The sequence below is a fragment of the Trachymyrmex septentrionalis genome, unplaced genomic scaffold, assembly GCF_001594115.1.
Source record: "Trachymyrmex septentrionalis isolate Tsep2-gDNA-1 unplaced genomic scaffold, Tsep1.0 scaffold148, whole genome shotgun sequence".
In the NCBI taxonomy this organism is placed as follows: Eukaryota; Metazoa; Arthropoda; class Insecta; order Hymenoptera; family Formicidae; genus Trachymyrmex; species Trachymyrmex septentrionalis.
In genome coordinates this window covers 902,122-921,917 of record NW_017304631.1, presented here as the reverse complement: position 1 = coordinate 921,917, position 19,796 = coordinate 902,122, and the positions used below count along the sequence as shown (strand labels likewise).

Sequence of the window (19,796 nt, the reverse complement as noted above, 5' to 3'; positions counted from 1 at the left end):
TACGCGTCATCGATATTTTTACTTCCCTCGAAGTAATTTCCACGGAAGCGGCGGAAACAAGACGCGACAGAGGCGGCGGCGGTAATATTATAAATAACGAAATATTAAATTTGGGAAGGTAAAAAACGAACAAAGGGACGATTACTTCCGCATCCGTGGGCGATGATGAATTGATTAATTCCAATTACCGGCGCCGTCGTAAAGTGGAATAACTTGGCGAGAAATGCAGAGACGTCAATTTCCTCGCGTCCGCCGCTGTTTCGTTAATGTAATCGGATGCTGTGATACGATGCGAAAAGTAGCGACGCAAAAATTGTGTGTATTCGCATGGCTGCGAATATATATATATATGCGCTTCGTGATATTTTACGATCTTCTTCCGCAGCTGCGGTGAAGATTAAGGACAGACTTTTATACTTGGCAAATCTTAATGACCTTAATGTCGGGACCCTATCTGTCTCTCACCAGGTGCTCTTTCCACACCTGTTTACGTTCTGGTATGCTAATTCTCTCTCGCGCGTTCCTCGGCTAGATAATCGCGTAATCTTGCGAGATTGCGTTGCAATAAGACCGGCGACATTTTATCCGAGGTCGATAAGATATAATATTGGCTCTCTCGCAATCATATGATACTCACGATGTACTTACATTAATGCTTAATATAGACACCTCCCCCCACCCCCTCCTCTCTCTCTCTCTCTCTCTCTCTCTCTCTCTCTGCCTTCTTTTCCCAAAGTGATTTTAAACATTTCGTCAACGGCGGGATTCCTCAATCCCACGTTGTTCGCTCACTGTGTGTCAGTTGGTTCTCGCGAGACGTCTTAAACACTTGTCATCTTCGACCGTCCTCTCCATTAGGCAACTTTCAGAGACGTTAATCTTTCTCACGAGCGAATTGATTTTTTAATTGAAGTGACCTTTGCTTCCCCGCGAATAACTCATCGATAACTTTGTGTCTCTATCTTTTATTTCATCAGCCCTCCGGAAAATTTCGGGCAAAAACGAACGTTGTCTCAAGGAAGGTTTTTTTTTTTTGTCTACGAATGAATTTGGATTTACGCAACGTCGGGTGAGTGAAAAATTTCGTAAATTCCGTGCAATACACAGAAGCCGCGCGAATTGCGGAAGGTGCCAAGATTTGTTTTCACGAAATCGCCATTCTTTCACGAGGAGTTTGTTTTTTTAAACGAGTTGTATATTTCCGTTTACAGATCGGGGTAATATTTGTATGTAGCATCTCACACCGGGTGTATACTTTTTTCTTTCTTTCTTTCTTTTTTTTTTTTTTTTTTTTCCCCAGAGCGAAGAGATTTCACTATCGTATTTTACGTTTCCCCGGAATCGCTATTTGTTACTGTTTAAAGTTTCGGTTTTCCATCTGTTGATCGAAACGTAACTTTGAAATTTTCCACACGGTGCAATTTTTCCAAGTGTCCTTCATCCCGAATGAATTTTCCTTTCGCGCCCCGCTTCGTCTCGAGTGACAGGGAGTTGTATCGAAGTTCGCGATAGTGTGAGATTTCTGGAATTAATCGATCCTTTCGAATGAATCGCCGGTGAGATAATATATGCAAGGCCAAACTGGAGAAGACTCCAGAAAGAGCATCGTAGACGTTATACGCGCGTGAACTTAACTTTTCAACAATGCTACAAAAAAATATCGCTTATCATTGTACAGCCGCGCTTGTTCGATTCATCCGCTGGCTTATCGTATTGGGAAAACAGATTTGATAATTATTCTCGAAGAGGGCGTACATGTAACATCGTGAGCGATTTAACATGCGAAATAAATTGCACAATGTAAATTCCGATGTAATTTCTTCTTTATCTCTATTTCATTCTTCGTCGTCGGCACGCGTCTTTTTTTATTTACTTCTAAATGAGACGTGGACGTCGCTTTGAACTTTCCGTTATGTATATTTTGCAAATTGGAGATACCTTTTTTTACATTGGAAAATGTAATAATCGTGAATAAACGATTCTTACGCGAAATCTATTTCAAGTTGCATCTTGCGGCCGTTCCGGCGTCGCGCGGTCGCGACGGGCGATAAGAGATACTTGAGAAATACTGTTTCTTCGGAAGCCGAAAGAGCGCACAGTGAGAATAATGCTTTTCTGGTGTCTATTTTATCTTCAAGGTCTTCGAGAATGGAGCACGGAGAACTGGTACGAAGGGAATAAATGCGATCTCGGCGCCACGTTATGCCCTTGTATCGAGATCAACTAAGTTTCACATATCCCTGGTGAGTTATCGGCTTTACCCAATTTCTCTTGTTAACCCAATATCGAACGACCTTCGGAAGTATCAGAGATTTCCGAGATACTCGTCTTCGCGCGTGATAAATTGTGTCTCACGTAGTGCCGCGCTGTCTGGAACTTGCAATTAGAGATCCGTCGCAACTGTCTGGATTTCGATTCGATTCTTGATTGAACTGAAAAATCTGAAAGAAACAGTTTTTCAATTTTCATATCGGTTTTCAGTTTCGTTTTGAAGAATGAGATGATCCCTCGCGGAAAGAGCCCCAACGCTTATATTTGATTCAAATCGATTATATTGATGAAACGATGAAGACGAAACTTTTATGATTTTTAATATACTTGCGATAACTATGTATTTAGATTTTCCAAAAAATCCAACGTTTTAAAAATAACCCCTCTCTTCTCGGGGCCATTAAGTTTCAAAGGGGTCGTTTCGTCCCTTAAAATTCCAATTAAATCTCAACTTGTGACAGATTGGTTCTTGTGGCAAAAACATCGCGTGAAACAATAAAATCAATAGGCTCTGAAGAAAAATTCTAAAACATAAATAATAAATAAAATGCCAATTTGAGCCAACACTGGTTGTTAGTGCGTAATATATAATATCATTTATTCAAAGTGAATATTAAACGTATACGTTTCGACCTACGGTCAAGGTCCTCTTCAGTACAAAAGATAAATTAACAAATTGCACAATGATAGCGCGTACAAAGCATAAACTAATAACACATAAAAAGAGGAGAAAACGCGTGATGTCCGAACCAATATCTTGTCATTTAATTACTAAGTTACTTGACTATCAAGATTGAACTGAATTCTATAAGGTTTGTTGCACATGTTCCATTAAACTGTTCCATTTAATGAAACGAATTTTAAGGATATAAGGCACGATACAGTAAGTCAAGTAAGAGCGTGGTCGAATGTTCATGTTATTAGCCTTGAGATAGGTTCGAATAGTTTCATACGATATATCTAAACCTTTCTGCTTCAATTTTACTTGTCCTTGACGCCAATGTCAAGCCAGGATTCCGCGAAAACAGATTCACTATTTTTTTTATCGTCTTTTTTTGTCCACTTTGCATATCGAGCCACGTTTCGGTAAATCATTCCGGTAAATCGACATTTTTTGCCACATTATATCGCTGCACTCGCTTCTGTACGAATGATTTCGACTTTTTCATATATTAGGTTGTTCGGAAAGTAATTTCGTTTTTTCTTATGAAAATGAAAGACGATTTTCAATCAGACGCGTTTCAAATGATCATGAACGGTCGAATTCGATCAATTTAATCTCTCAGCGATCTCACGAGTTGTTATTCGCCGGTTTGCATCAATTAATGCCTTTATTGTGTCTTCATCAGCTTCAACTGGCCTTCCAGAACGTGGTGCATCTTCAACATCAAAATTGCCGGATCGAAATTTTGCAAACCAGTTTTGGCACTGGCGTTCTGTCAATACATCCTCTCCATACACATCGGATAATTTTTTTCTTGCTCGAACAGCATTTTTACCTTTTCGATAGTAAAAGAGTAAAATATGCCGAAAATGCTGCTTTTCACTTTCCATATTTGATAGGGCATCAACCAAAAACTACTGCGTAGAATCAATCGAACTTTTTTCACAAGCAAGCCTTGCTATATCAGCTGTCAAAATATATAATGATTATGCGGCTTAAGTGTGAAGTTGGCTGTGAAAAAATACAATAAGTCCTCTGTTGGGAAAAAACGAAATTACTTTCCGAACCACCTAATATTTAGCAGCCGCTAATTGTGACATTTTTCGACCTTTCCAATGTGATTCTCTTAAGAAGTTCAATGACAACTGAATCTTCCTTGATAGTGCATCAAGGACAAAGGTACCCTCTATGGATTCATGATAGATTCAGGGCGACATCTTTTATTAGCTTCGAGTAAGGCCGACCACGCTCTTACTTGACTTACTGTAACTGTTCGCTAGACAGATGTAAAATGAAAGTGATCGCGTAAAAGTTGTAGTAACTTTCGAAACGTCGTTCGGCATTGCGTTCCGTACTGTTATTTATCGTACCATTCTTGTTATACGAGCGCTAACTTTGTGGAAGATTTAGACCTGATTTAGTCTGTTGCGAGGGGACGTCGTCGTGAGCGCGCGTTCGAAAATCGATATACGGAATCGAGCAGCTCGAGATCGGAGCCGTGTATAACGTCAACAACGTCGACGCCGACGTCGTCGATTTCCCCGATACGTACATTTCCGCGTACCCGCATCGCGCGGGCGGACACGACATATCGCACGGTCCACGTCGGCTCACGTGAGCGGCACGCTTTACACTCGGAATGACAATGACATCTGCTTCGGATTCGCTGCCGGCGAACCTGTTATCGCGCCCGCGCCGTGCGCAATTGACGGGCGGATAACGAGCGACTCGCGGTGTTTCTGTTTAGATCTCTCCGCGCTATTTCTGCCAGGATATACAATGGCAGACGTTGTCGCGCGGTCGTTCGCGCGGAAGCGATTTCGAGTCGCTTATCGAGTCACGCGCGCGAAAATAACGCCGTTATAAGACGCGTTACGCAGCGAAATTTCGCACGTAATCGGCGCGCGTGTTGGAGCCTCTCGCGATCAACAGTACATACGCAATGTACTGTATAAGTTTGCCTTCCGGTTCGAAATGCTAAGTGGAATTAGAAATTGCACCGGTTAACACCGCGACAGATAATGCGTACGATCATTTAGACTCACGTTAAATCACGTAGCCTGAAGACGAGGAAGACTGTGGTAATTAAAGGGATAAAGTTTGTTGTGCGTGAAAATTAATTTAATAATATTTCAAATATTAAGGATCGCTCTAAAATGTTTAGAAAATGAAAATTCTCTCGAAAGAGCGAAATCTTTCTCCCGGGCTGATATTTGTCAATCGGTTCTTATTTCAAGATCGATCTCAAGCAATGTCTCAAGATGCTAACGCAGAACCCTTTGATCGGTTCGTAACGTTACCAAGACTGTAGACTTAGGACAGTCCTAAATATCAGATCCGAATACCGCTCTCAAAGATCGAAAATTGAACGACTCTTTTTTTTTCAACCCGGGCACAATTTTCACTCTCCCGTGCGAGATTCCACTTAAAATAATTGAGAGAGAAGAGCAAGCTGTGCAGAACATTAAATTGTTGATTTAATTAGACGATTGAAACAATTTCAAGAGATGAGAGGACACTAATGACGTCATAACTGCGCCACGTCGAAAATATATCGTGGAAAGCGCAGATTATTTTCCAGCCTTCCCGTAATACACACCTTACATTTACGAGACCCACAATTTTTCCTGCGAAACGTATATGTCGCGACGTATATTCCGCTCGTAATACTCGGCACCGGTTATAAAAGTAGATTTGAAATAACATCCTTCTCACGTGTCGAGAGGAAGACAGGCCCGAGAGAGACACCGTGGAATAAGAGCGAGTTAAAGGCGGGATTGCGCATTTATTGCGCAACGAGAACGGTCGTCATATGTACGAAATGGCCTCACTCCCAGCTCAATTATCACTCGCTCCATAAAATCACGTGAAGTCCTGTTTATTTCCATTGGCAACCGGTACGTTCTCGTCGTTCGCGAACGCGAGATCGTGACTCACGACGCGGGCTCGTCGCGCGATAATGCCTATTTCAAAAAGCAACCTGAGATAATTCGGATCGTTCGGCTGTTGTTGGATCCATGTTGTATCCGATCGGATCTCCAAACGGCTATTTCTCGTGAGAATTTCCGCCAAACGGAAATAAACGGCCGTCCTGTACATCGGCGGATCGTCAGAAATTGATGCCTTCGACGTGTCCTCTCTGTTTCTCTCTCTCTCTCTCTCTCGTTCTTTCATTCGTTTTTCTTTCAGCGTCTCGAGCATTTTGAGCCACTGCCAGATTTCGCAGCAATCGAGCGTAAGGTCGGTCGCAGCACGTTGAAGTGATAAGTTCCACTTTGTTGGCTTTCCTCTTTTCCCGTTATTCTTCATCACCGCAGAAAAGAATCGTGTACGAACTTAGAATCCCACTACCTTATATCGTACAACATTATTCTCCCCCTCCGTTTTTTTACTCGCGAAACTAAAGCCGTACGAATCGAATCAAGATTATATCGCGAGACTAATTATCTTTCTAGTCAAGCCTAAGGAAATCTCGGCGCGTTTTACGAATTACGAGACTGACTTGGGAATTTAGGTCATTGTCGCACTTACCGCTATAATTTACGACTTTAAGTATTGCCTGTCTAAACAGGTATAAAGTCTAAATGAGAGGTCTCTATCTAATTAAATAATTCTTATCGTAATTGTAACGTCCCGCTACAAGTGCTAAGATTGTCGTGATTTTAAAATGATTATCTTGATAATATGAAATATCGTCCGTGACGTTTGAACAGGGACTTTAAAAGCGACGAATACCTCGCGCAGATTGAGAGATAAGTGAAAAGATGTTAATGATAAAGATTATATTGACTTGAATGATCGATCATTCGGGTAATAGCAGTGCGAAGGAAAAAGACGAGCGAACAACGATGTACCGTCATTCGAAAAAAAAATTAGTTGACGTTAATCGGATAAAGAAATGGAGAGTGAGAGAGAGAGAGAGAGAGAGATGGAGGAGAAGAATCGATTTTATTTTCGAAACTCGTTATACACCTTCGCGTTTTTTCCCTTATTAAAATTATTCATTCACATGTACGAATACCATTAATCTTTTTGAATCAACCTGTTTTATATTATTAAGGAAACATAACTTAAATACATAATTTGAGGATGACTTCATACTTTCGAACGCTTGAAAAAGTATAACCATAGGTATTCGTAATCCGTTTCCTATTACACGATCGTCTTAATATTATTGGGTTGTTCGGAAAGTAATTTCGTTTTTTCCCAACAGAGAACTTAATTGTATTTTTTCACAGCCAACTTCACACTTAAGCCGCATAATCATTATATATTTTGACAGCTGATATAGCAAGGCTTGCTTGTGAAAAAAGTTCGATTGATTCTACGCAATAGTTTTTGGTTGATGCCCTATCAAATATGGAAAGTGAAAAGCAGCATTTTCGGCATATTTTACTCTTTTACTATCGAAAAGGTAAAAATGCTGTTCGAGCAAGAGAAACATTATCCGATGTGTATGGAGAGGATGTATTGACAGAACGCCAGTGCCAAAACTGGTTTGCAAAATTTCGATCCGGCAATTTTGATGTTGAAGATGCACCACGTTCTGGAAGGCCAGTTGAAGCTGATGAAGACACAATAAAGGCGTTAATTGATGCAAACCGGCGAATAACAACTCGTGAGATCGCTGAGAGATTAAATTGATCGAATTCGACCGTTCATGATCATTTGAAACGCGTCTGATTGAAAATCGTCTTTCATTTTCATAAGAAAAAACGAAATTACTTTCCGAACAACCTATTTTATTATTAAATATTTTAAAAACGCTAATACGGCGCGTAACGATCCCTCTAATTGGTTTGCGACATCTCAAGACTGCGCTCAAGACAGTTCTTAAATGTAAAAATCGATTGTGAATACACCAGCTTGAAGCGTTTGAAATGCGGGAGAAGAAAGGGAGACAAAGATAGCCTGAGAAACGTGCGCCGCGCTATATTCAGAAGACATCTTCATTGCATTAACCTCGGTCCCGCGTGGATAATCTCTCTTTTATTATTGAAATAAGACCGCATTTGTTCGAAACTGTTATATGCGGGTACAACAACGGACGGTTCGCGGAAACCATCTTTTCGTTATCGCAGATACAAAAGGTAGTACGTTTTTCCCGTCATGTGAGCGCACGGGGCTCTTTCTTAAGAAATCCCTCATGTGATCTCGATCGATCTCGTTCGTGCGCGTACAATTGAGCGCGTGTATACACGCGTGTTACATATTCACGCGGCGATATTTTTGCAACGCACGTGTGTGCACGGGGAAATCCATCTAAAAATACATGACGACTGGGAACTCCTTGACGGAGAGCCGTCGTGGTCGTGGTGGAGAAAATGCCATTTTCTCGCGACATTATCGCGAAATCGATATCCATTTCGTGTGAACGCAATAAGAAATTTTTTTGTCGAGCGAGAAAACGGGAAGCTGGACCACAATCGAAGAATTGATCGCGCACAACTTCCTTGGAACTCGCTCCAAGAGAGTAAATTTATAATTTCTCAGAACCCCTTCTCGCTCCAAGTAAATTGAATTTCACGATAATATTCGAGGTAATATCCACGAGTGTTTACTTGAAAAATGCCAGACCTACGGCGGACCTTCTGCCAGATCTTTAGATTGAATTTCTTTTAACGCTTGGATTCCCTTGGCGCGCCAGGGATTACGAAATTAATCTCGCGCTTAGAGATTAGAATTGGAGGATCACGAAACGTTGATCTCGAAATGATTTCGTTAGAACGCTCGGAAGGCCGACTCTGACGGAAACGGCGTTGTCCCATTTTGTTCCAGATCCAAGTCAGTAATATACTTATCATTCGTGAATGGATGGAGCTGCGACGGGAATTGGAGGAGGATCGGTTGCGGACCTGGGAAATCTGGAAAGATGGTGGAACAATCCGGGGATCGCGGCCTGGAGCTTCGTCCTCTTCGGCTGCTTTCTCCTCAACGCGACTCTTCTGCTTGCGTTTCTCGTCAGGCCGGGATTGCGCACCATCTCCAACAGGTTAGTGGATCGATTCATTCGTGCCGGGAATGATCAAGTTGGAAATCAAGTCCGAGTCGCTCTCCCTCGGTCTCTTTTTCCGCGAAGAGAAAACATTTGTTATTGACTTTTACTATCATTCTAGCATTTCCTCGGAGACTTTTATCTAACACACATACATGTATCTTGCTGCGTCTTTTTTTATCTTTCTTTTCCAAACGTTTCAATGTCAACAACTCGAATTACCACACGCTACACTTGTTTGTAGGAAGAGGGAGAATAATGTACAAATAAATTACTGGATGTTGTTGATGTTAATGCGATTGCAAAATTGTGCCATCATGTTGTCATCGAAGAAGCGAAGTGCAGTCAGTCACACGAGCGAACGTCAGCTGGTGGTGTCGTAGGCGGCAGTTTTTGAAATTCGTTAAACGCAGTTCGTCGACGTATGTGATAACGAGCGTAATTATTCTTGTGGAACAGCAAAGACCGCAAAGGATACCGGCGTGTGCGTTTGTCGCGTCGCACGCCAAACCGGAAATAAAAGCAAATCGCGCGCGCGAGACGACGAGATGGAAATAATATATTTAGGCGTCGCCATAACTCTCGCGTAATATTCACCGAAACGCGATGGCGATAAATAATCCACGGTGCGTTCATTTCACGCAGTTTTTGCGTTCCGTGCCAAGGTTAATAACCCCGTATACACATCGATGGCGACGGCATTTCGCGTTCCCCCCCCCCCCCTCCCCCCCCCCGAGTCGATAACTGACCAAACTTTTACGGTTTTACCGCGGTAAAGTGAAATAACGGCAGGGAGCACTGTAAAGTAAAGGCTGCGGTCCGAAATAAATAGAAACCCCTCGTCAGCCGACCGATATTTATATCCGCGGCTTGCTCTGTATTAAAATTAAAAGCGCTTCGATGAGCGTACCGCACGGATCATTTTTTCTTTTTGTTATTTTGGTCACAGTTGAAATTCAGTTACGGATAATGTTGTCGCACCTGTTCTCGCACCTGTACGGCTGGATATTTCGTTAAAAACGGCCGAGAGCCAATCGCCGTATCGCGATAGGCGGGAAAAATAACTTCTTCGCTCGCGTTTTGCACGCTTTTGCATATGGACTTTTGTACATCTTCTATCGTGTCTGTAAATAAAATACGCATTTTCAATGCGCCGTTCTCTATAGATTGCACAAATTCCGCGCGCTCTCCTCGATCGTGGGACTCTGGCCAGTCTAAATATTCCAGTTTGCGACTTTGTCGCGTCGTCGTCGGCGCGACGTAATGCGGAAGGACGGAGGTAGTTAGGTAGGTAGGTAGGTAGATATATAGGCGTTTTCCCCCTGTAAATTTCATCGGAGATTTCGCCGTCGCGCAAATGACTCGAGGCCTATTTGCAGGCAACGTAAAAATAACCGCGTACGTGAGATGTAAGGATGACCGACGTATTCAGACTGCGCGATAGACTCTTATTTACTGTACAAACAAAATTTTATGCAAATCAATATGACGCGTCGCGCTGTTTGAATATCCCGGACGACCGTAAATAATGTTCCTGCGCCGAGAGACGAGTGTAATGTCAGCTCTCGTTTATTGAAATTCGATTGGGCCGGGGCTCAACTAATTTCTGCGAATGTAAACGTTTTCAGTTTGATATTAGTAAGCCGTATTAATAGAGTGCCGCGCAACTACCACGACTGGATCTATATCATTGTTATTACGTTAGGCTTCCACCTGCTGAGCCAGGAAATCAATTACTCGCCGAGTACCAAACTTTGGCAACCGCGGCAACGAAATGTAATAATAAATCTGTCGTATTTTCAGAACGTCTCGTCGCTGTTAACAGTGCAACTCGAAACTGTAACATTCATTCGCTGTATAAAGGGAAATTCATTTATTATCTCGTGCCCGACGTTTTGCAAAATAACGCGAACGATACTTTCGAGTTATACTTGGATCAGAGCGATCAGTTGAATTCGCTCGTCGATCCGTTGATAACACAAATAAATGAAACGAATCATACCATGAGTACTTTAAAGAGACGAGAGTTTTCAAGACGTGTTTGTCATATTGGCAGAAACGGCGAGTGCAATCCATCCACGAGGAGCAAGAATATTAAGCAATTCGGTACAATTCACACTGTGACTTGTAATTAAAAGCGCAGCAGCAAAATACGAAAATAAAACTCCGCTTTCCTTTCTTTCGGTGTGTGCTTTCCGTGGCTTCGTGTTAATGTTGCTCTTTTAACGTTGCTTTCTACCAATGAATTATATACGTTTGCTCAATCAACTGTCAAGTCGTTTGGATTGAAAATTGACTCGTGTGAAAAAACAAATATAAACGAAAGATCTTCCCTTCTTCTTTTCTTATTCTATTCCGCCTCGCATCTTGGTTGATTTATCAATCGTAACGGATCCCATCGCATGGCTCAAGCTGAGCTGTTGTCATTCCATCAATCATCGATTCCTAATTTAAGACAACCACACACAGGAGCCGGGGACATTGTCAACGTTCGATGTGATTGAAGACGGCCTGTTCTGTCTCAATTCCAGATTCGTGATGAACCTAACCGTTTCGAATCTGCTGACCTGTGCCGTGCTGAACCCGTTGCTGATGATGGACGGCCCGACGGTAGAAGACGGCACGCTGATGGCGTCCACGACTTCAGACGACTTCACGTCGCCGTTTGGTTCGACGTCGACGTCCGCCAGCAATATCTGCGCGATATCGGAAGGTGCCACCGCGCTCGTTACCACGTCGTCGGTGCTGTCGGTCCTGCTGATCGCCGTCGACCAATACTTCGCCGTGGTGGACCCGCTGCGTTACCGGGCTCGAGTCGACAAGCTCAAGTCGGCCGTGCTGATCGTCTCCATCTGGCTGGTTTCAATGACGTTCGGCCTGGTCGCTGCCTTGAACCCGAGCCCGCGTAGCCTGTGGCTGTCCTGCAGCACGTTGCTGAACAACTCGTCCTACCGCGAATTCGCGACGTCGAACGTTACCGCGACGACGGAGCCGTCGGAGACGTCGCTCGAGTCCGCGTTCGCGTTCCTCGGCAACGGGACCGGAGGCGAGGAGAAGGAGGAGGAGGAGGAGGAGGAGCTGATCGACGAGGTGACGGGGCCAACGTTACTTAAACACTTGATCGAGTCGATCAAGATCGACAGCGGCGTCGGCCTGCTCGAGAACTCCACCGTGATTTTTCGTACCGTGACCAACGACTCTGTTACCTACGGACTCATTTACACGGTCGTACACAGCGTGTTCGCGTATCTGCTTCCGTTCGCCGGTGTCTGTTGGATTTATATCAGCATCTATTCGGCCGCCCACCGGAACTCCGAGAGAACTCGCAGGACTGGCTCGCGACCGATTCTCTCGTCGGGTAGCTTCAGCGAAGATCCGTACTATTACGTGAAGGCGCAGCATCAATCGTCCGCCGACGCGTTTCCCGAAGAGTTCCGTAGGATACCGAAAATCTCGAGTCTCTCGTCGATCGACGAGACGAGCGAGACTACGCACTCGATCAATCAGATATCGCGTCGGAGATCCTTTTCGTCGTCCCTGGACGCGGCGCAGGCGGGATCGAACGACGAGCAGACGTCGTCGGGGATCGTCTTCACGGTAGGACTGCAACCGGTGGAATCCATGCTGCCGTCTGATCAAAGCAACGATAGTAATTTCACGGGGCCAGCTGATCCGCAGACGAACTACCTCGAGAGGGAGCGCGTTTCGTCCTTCAACGGGAACCTCGTTGCGAGCAAATTCCACGATACGGAAGCTGATCGGAGACGGAAATCTTCGTGTGATCTAACGGACGGATCGGAGATCGGGGAATCTTCCGGTTGGATCGCCGGGGCGGACTCGAGTGATTCCGAGAACGACGAGCGACGCTACGATTACTTCGACTCCTTAACAGTTCCTAAAACAACTCGCAAGATGAAGATCCTCACGGATCGAAGATCCTCCGATTGTCTCCTGTCAGTTGCCCGATGCGAGAGGACGGAGGAGAGGCCATCGCGTGATGACGTGGACAATCTCGAACGGGATTCTTTCAAGGCGACGACTTGCTGTAACGACGACGAGGAGGAGGAGGAGGAGGAGGAGGAGGAGGTCTCTGTTACGGTGAAGACAATAGAACGGGAACAAGGGCAAGACGAGATGCCGAATTCCGAAAGCGGTAACACGGAGAACAAGAGACCGAGGCGACCCAGTCGGCGTTTGTCGAGACCCAGTGTCCTCGATGCCAGTGTGGAATCGTACGCGATTGGCAGAAATGCAGAAAACGTTGGGTACAACAGCCCGGAAGCCTCGTCCTCGTGCTTCCTGACGCCCATCGTGACGATCACGCCCGCGCCTGGCAAGTCGAGCTCGCTGCACCGTGTGGCCAGTGTACGTAGCACCAACAGTTACATCAATTCCCTCAAGCATCGGATCAGCAACGGCTCCCTGTTCAGGTATCGCGAGGAGACGCGGGCGGCCAGAATCAGCGCGCTGGTGATCGTGATGGGCCTGATCTGCTGGTCGCCGTACGTGCTGTTGAACATGATCAAGTACCTGCCGCGGTACTCGGATTACGCGTTCCCGCACGAATACGACGTGCTCGCGCTCAGCTTTTTGATCCTGGCCGCCTACGTGAGCCCGTTGCTCTTCGGCTATCGGTCGCGGCGGGTGAAACGGGAGCTGCGTAAGTTCTTCTGCTTCCACCGCGAGCTCTCGTACAAGAACAATCGCAGCTTGATGGCGAAGAAGGTGCTGAAGCGACGGCACAGCAGCACTCTGAGCCACCTGGAGATGGATCATCGTTACAACATCTTCAACTGCGTCTACGGCAGGAGCCGGTGGCCCAAGGAGAAGGTGCAGTTCGTCCAGGTGCCGGACACCGCTCTCGCCGTGGAGACTTGCAGGAGTAGCTTCTCCAGCGGCGCCAGCACGCAGATCTCCAGCACGTCCACGGAGGAGTGTTGAATCGCGATGGACCTCGCGGCGCTGCGCGGAATTTTGCGCGTTGAAATCGCGAGGGTACTAGTTCCTTCAATGATCGGCGCGATCGTACGGGAGAGCAAATACGCGCGGTGCAAAGGAAAGCAGCGTAAATTACGCCCGCGTTCGCGTATGTTGCGTGAACTTGGCAAGGGACGTCGGGCGATCGAGACGAATAAGTGAACGGAAGTAGGTTAAGCGCGGTTATGATGAAAAGACGGTGCATCGTGTGGTTTTTGGTGGCACGTGGATCGATATATTTTTCTAGTTCGCCGCAGTCTTTAACTAACTTCCTAATTTTACCTTTTACTTTTCAACGGACAGTACGGTTGTGTGAATGAGAACTGAATTCGCGATGCGAACGTTTGTGTTCCGAGCAGTCGGCGGCTCGTCTCTCCTCTCGACTAACTCGTCGCATTTTTCTTCCGACAACGTATTCTTTTGCCTGTGCGCAACGTGGGTCTGATTAATCGGCAGAATAATTGTGCGATTGAACGTTGAAACTGTTTATTTAAAAAAAAAAAAACGACGCGAGTTTTGGAAACTCGACGACAGGCGTTGCGGCAAAGCCGAGCGATGTACCGTCGCCTTGCACCGTAATCAAAATAAATAACACGAAACTCGCTGCGTCTCTCCGCGGCGCGGTTGGAGCCGCTGTTCGGCATTTGTCAAATCGAAATGTCCGTTTTAGTATTAAGAGCATTATCGCGCTAAGTCGTCAGGTGTCGGCCGGCTCGAGAAGTATTAGAGTACCGCCGAGCTCGAAAGGAGGCTTTAGTTTTTACGCTTATTGACGCACTGCATCCACGCGTACTTTCTCCCCCTCCCTCTCTTCCCACACTTTCTGTTTTTTATCTACGTTTGTCGACGTAATTGCGGCAACGTCGTCTGACGCACGCGGGGTAGATCAATCTAGTTGCCACGGCGTATTTATTCTCTTAAGCGGCTATTTATTCGCAGAACGTCGAACATGTACGTCGTCCGTACGGTATGTTCTGTATGTAGATATGTACACAGCATTTCTCATGACAAAACACCTCTTCGTCGAGGCGTCGCCGTTCTCCGTCTAGAGAATACTCTGCGATTCCTCCCCCCCCCTCCCCCCTCCCCCCTTTCTTACTCTTTTGTATATTACGTGTGCAGAGATTCGTTTATTTATATTAAATATATAATTTGTATATAGAGAGAGACGAATGGCGAATCTCAAGTGCGCTGCTAATCCGTATGTCGTAAAATCACTCGTATCCTGTGTGTGTAATGTTTCGTCAGCGTGGTCCATACATATAGTAAAATGTACGATATGCCATTTGTATCGTTTTGTATTATCCGCTATGGTGAACTCGTCTACAGGCTGTCTATGACATGTGATAACACCAAAACCAATATTAGCCACTTAATATTAGCTTACAATATTAATTTATGTGACTTTCTCAATAAAACACTCCTTGCGACATGCAATTTGTGTTGAATATGTGACTGTACATGCGTATATGTGGGTGCGTATACGACTTTTCGACACACCTGGATCCTAATATAATAGATACGTAGGTATAATTATACGATTGACGTGACTGAAATTAAAATGGCTTAAAAGAGAATCGCAGGGTTATAATTTCAAAGTATACGTGGATGACCAGAATAATTATGGCAACAATGGAACATCGTTGGAGTGTCGCGCTAAATACTAGGATGGAAAACGAGAAATTCCGTATATTCAAATCTCACAATCAGTGCCTCACTCATTTCCGTTTCCCAACGATATTAAGTTTAGTATTATGTATCGAAGTTTTAATTTTTATTTATTTATTTATTTTTTTTTTTTTTTACAAAAATTACACCTGCAGATACTTCGTTACAGACTTCTATTTTAAAAACACATAACGTATTTTGAAGATAGTCGGAATTTATCAACCTTTTTGTAAACTTCTTTATCAAGAGCATTATGCAATCCACCATGCTCGTGAATGTTTTGCAACACACGCCGCGTTTAAACAAAACAGAAACTCTTAATTATCGCAGTTGCTGCTTTGTATACGTCGCGCCTTTGCATAATTTCGCAAGCCCCGGACTTGACGGCTGCGAGGAACTTTAACCCATCAACGTTTGGCCGACGAAAGACGCAAAAGAATATCTGGTAAACAAAGTATCTGGTATTTTTCCATTATAAATAAAGAAACGTGTAGATTATATCAATTTCAATTTATCAACTGTCAACAGTGCGAGACACGCTCGATGTAAAATCTCGACGTTAATGGGTTAATGTCGTCCAATCTTTAGCTACCTGACTCATGCCTAGTTCAACTATAACTGAAACACTATTTACATTACACTCTTTGGAGCAAGAGCCTTTTCCCGCTCATAGCCGGGAATGCTCGTAGATCGGCGGTCTCGCCGGAAACGATGGCAGTTCCAACGTTGGCAATTGGCCATCGTCGTTAGTAAATGTGCTATTGTCGTACGCTGGCGGAGCCTCCTTGTCCACTTTTCTCTCCACCTCCGCGGGACCGTCCATTAGGAACATGGTGAAGAAGAACATAATGGAACCTACGTCAAAGTGTCTGATGTTATCATCCGACTACACGTTTTTTGGATCGAAGGCTTGCCAGAGTAATTTTACCAGTCGTTTTCTGTCTTTTAGCTTATTTAGATATACCTACAGCTATTCATTTAGATTCGTCAATGTTTTATATATAGAGATATGATAATAAAATCAAGAATTGTATCTGTAAAAGTCGTTCCTAACAATAGCCTAGAAACATTTTGAAACGTTCTAGCGATATCACAATTGGAATTTATTATTACAATTGCTTCAAGATGTTTCTCGCTTCCTGAGTTGAAACTTCCGTAAAAAGTTCAACGACATAAGCGATTGCAAATACAAACGGATTATACGGCGGCAATAAGAATGAATTTCCTATTCCGTTACGTATACTTACTGATGCCGTAGCAGCCAGCGTAGAAAATATACAACGATTCACGGAAACCGATGGCTATTCTGGTAGGCTCGACGAGAATTGGTAAGTTTCCGCCAATGTTATTCATGACAAACAGGAAAACGCCGACGGTTGTTGATCGCAGCTTCAGAGGGACAATCTCCACCACGACAGCGAACACTATTCCGAACCACATTTCAGCTGCAAATAAAACGATCGTTGAATTCAAAGGCAAACGGCTGTATGTAAATACGTATCGACATTCTTCTCTGGAATGTTTCAGCTTGGAAATTTAGAGCGTTCAATTCTGTCGCGTCTTACCGAAGAAATAAGAGATTCCTAGCGTGATCATTGCCCAAAGAGGATTGAAGTACACCGAACCAAATGCGAACGGCGTTGCGATTAGCTGGCTGATCGCCAGACACGCTACACGCGAACGAATTCCCATTTTTGCTACGATCTTGTCGCTGACTATTCCACCGACCACGACGCCCAGACTACCGATGACAATTGTGACGGCGAAGAGCCACCAGCCGAGATCGTAGTCCGGAAAGTAGTCTCTGTAGTACAGATCGCAATTGTAAGCGAAACACAAACCGCCTGAAAAAAAGCGACAGGATGTCCTGTTTGCGTAAAGCAGTACGTGCAATTCAAAAAAAAAAAGAAAAAAAAAGAGATTGTGACATAAATTGAAAGTAAATAGCATGATCGAAGAAGGAAATAGACTTATTAATAGGAAAGAGTAAAGATAATCGTCCCTTTATGTTGACGATTTAATTGCGGTCATATCAAATAATTTTAGACGACTGTGAAATAAAGGGCTAATTATATGGAAAATTGGAAAATCCCGGTGAAATGAAGTATTTTGTCACACTTGATATTTCTCACTGCTTATAATATGGTAAATAAAATGATGTCACAGACATCAGGTTCAGTAATGGCTTATCCAAAATGTAAGACTCGCAGAGCATTCGGTGCACCATTTATTAAGAAACAACCCATTGAGCCTTTGCGTTTACGATATCTTTTGTTCATTCCAGATCACAAGTGGAAACTGATTTATTTCGTCGAGATCTAATTTTTTCCATACAATTAGTGTGGAATATTTTAAAATTAATTCCGGCACTTCAAAACGAGAGGCTATATCGCTTAAGTCAGGATTTGACTCGTTCCTTCTTCAAATCGACGAAATTCAAATTCACAGATTTTTAGTATTTATTAGATAAAGTGTATTTAAAGAAAAGAAAGTATCACGGGGGCGGATGGGAGGGGAGGGGGGTGGGCGAGGCAAATTCGCCGAATTAGTGCAAACTCGAATAGACTCGCTAATATACCCTCGATATGTATCTCAATCCTTTCGCTTCAAGGTATTGCCTTTTACCGCTATGTCTGATGCTGGCGGCGAGGCATAAAAGAACAATGCGCGGTTGCAGCAGTACTTTCCAAACCGACAGTCGCTCCCCGTCGTTAGTCGATTCCTCTCCGATCGTCTTCCTTTCCGGCTCGGTTAACGACAGACCGGTGAGGACGGCGATGATTAAGCCGATCACTCCGGCTCCATAATAACAGATCCTCCAGCCCTGTCGCGATTAATAACACAATTTAATTACCCACTAATTGTATCGACATTTTAATTAATTTATCGCTCTGCTGATATTATGTAATGTTCCGTCAAGCGTTTAATTCTGAATAATGTCATTTGTATATGCGTCCTTTTCTTCTACCAATTTCGTCGCCAAATACTCCGTTGTGCTATCGAAGTAATTCAAGACCTTCGTTATGCTTTTCTTCCGCGCGAAAATGATTTCAGGCTGTACATCGAGCAATTGTACTCGCCGGAGCACGCCGGCTTTGAAAACCAAATGCGAAAAGAGAGAGAGAGAGAGAGAGAGAGAGAGAGAGAGAGAGAGAGAAAGAGAGAGAGAGAGAGGGAGAAAATAGCAGAAAGGAGACAATGCCTGTCGGATAATAGCTCACCAGGTCCCAGGCGTTCAGATCAGGTATGTACCGACCGACCGGAAAGGCGATGCCGTAACCGCCGTAAATGCCCCAATTGAAAATGGACATGACGAGGCCCCGTTGCTCTTCCGAGAACCAGTCTGACAGAAGACCAGTCGCCAACGGATTGCATCCCGCCTCTCTGCGGCATTCGTTCGGATTGACTTTTAATTTCTAACGCAATTTCTAACACGACGCGATCGCAGCTCGTCAATTACCAGGAACTTACCCCGCCGCCAGAAGCATTCGCAGAATAACGAGCTGCCAGTATTCGACCACGGCCCCGCTCAGGACGATCGCAACGCTGAATATTACAGTGCAGACGGTCAGCAGTTTCACTCTGTCACGAGAAAGAAGAAGCGTTTGAAGGTGTAGCGAATATATTTGGTTCTGTGCGCAATTATAGGTTCCAGCGGCTTTCCAGCGAGAGACACAGATACAGAGACGGTGAATCATTGTATCCTTATTGTATTCGGTAAAAAATCCTGTTTGTTAAAGGAGAGATGAAACGACCCACTGCGCTGTGCCTCTTGCTTGGAAAGCACGTCGCAAGCTGATGTTACCTGTTGTATCTGTCAGCCGCGACCCCCAGGATAATACCTACGATCGTGTAGATCGCGATGAAGCTCGGCCCCGCCAAAATTTGATAGTCCAGACCGAGGCCATTGTAATTCCACTCGCAGTAATAGGACCCGTTCAATTCCAGGGATCGGCAGCTGCAGCAACAGAGAGCGTTTGTACGAGCGGGATCGAGCGAGCGGAAGCGCGGCGTAATGACGCACACGATAATTGTTGCGTTGGTGTACAAGCAAAGACCTCGATCCGCACGATCGGTCTGTCCGTCGGTATATGTAATTATCGTGCGAATTATCGTACAATTCGTTTACGCGAAGACTCATCTCGCCATCGTGGATCACGCGGAAAATTATTCGCGGCGCGAGGATTATTCTGGAACGTTAACGATTAATCCCACACGGAA

At 44.5% G+C, this 19,796-nt stretch overlaps 2 protein-coding genes across 5 annotated transcripts in view; one reads left to right on the top strand and one right to left on the bottom strand.

The window, feature by feature from the left end:
• LOC108745784 overlaps positions 1-15,550 on the top strand; it is a 28,770-nt gene extending 13,220 nt beyond the window's left edge. Inside the window, exons 1-4 of one of the 3 annotated variants that reach the window (XM_018482132.1) lie at positions 987-1,069; positions 2,139-2,243; positions 8,714-8,927; positions 11,462-15,550. In XM_018482132.1, the coding sequence (XP_018337634.1) occupies positions 8,746-8,927; positions 11,462-13,871 (2,592 nt within the window). In that variant the 5' untranslated portion in view covers positions 987-1,069; positions 2,139-2,243; positions 8,714-8,745 and the 3' untranslated portion in view covers positions 13,872-15,550. Of the gene's footprint in view, positions 1-986; positions 1,070-2,138; positions 2,244-8,713; positions 8,928-11,461 lie in introns of those variants that run through there. The other 2 variants (XM_018482131.1, XM_018482133.1) reach the window with 2 other exon arrangements.
• Positions 15,551-15,727: 177 nt separating this feature from the next.
• The window catches only part of LOC108745792 (putative metabolite transport protein HI_1104), a 17,426-nt gene continuing 13,357 nt past the window's right edge, over positions 15,728-19,796 (bottom strand). For both annotated transcript variants that reach the window (XM_018482149.1, XM_018482150.1), the window contains exons 4-10: positions 19,381-19,533; positions 19,047-19,157; positions 18,797-18,959; positions 18,201-18,399; positions 17,141-17,419; positions 16,823-17,020; positions 15,728-16,430 (exon numbers count right to left, since the gene is read on the bottom strand). In XM_018482149.1, coding sequence (XP_018337651.1) covers positions 16,243-16,430; positions 16,823-17,020; positions 17,141-17,419; positions 18,201-18,399; positions 18,797-18,959; positions 19,047-19,157; positions 19,381-19,533 — 1,291 coding nt within the window. In that variant the 3' untranslated portion in view covers positions 15,728-16,242. The remainder of the gene's footprint in view (positions 16,431-16,822; positions 17,021-17,140; positions 17,420-18,200; positions 18,400-18,796; positions 18,960-19,046; positions 19,158-19,380; positions 19,534-19,796) is intronic.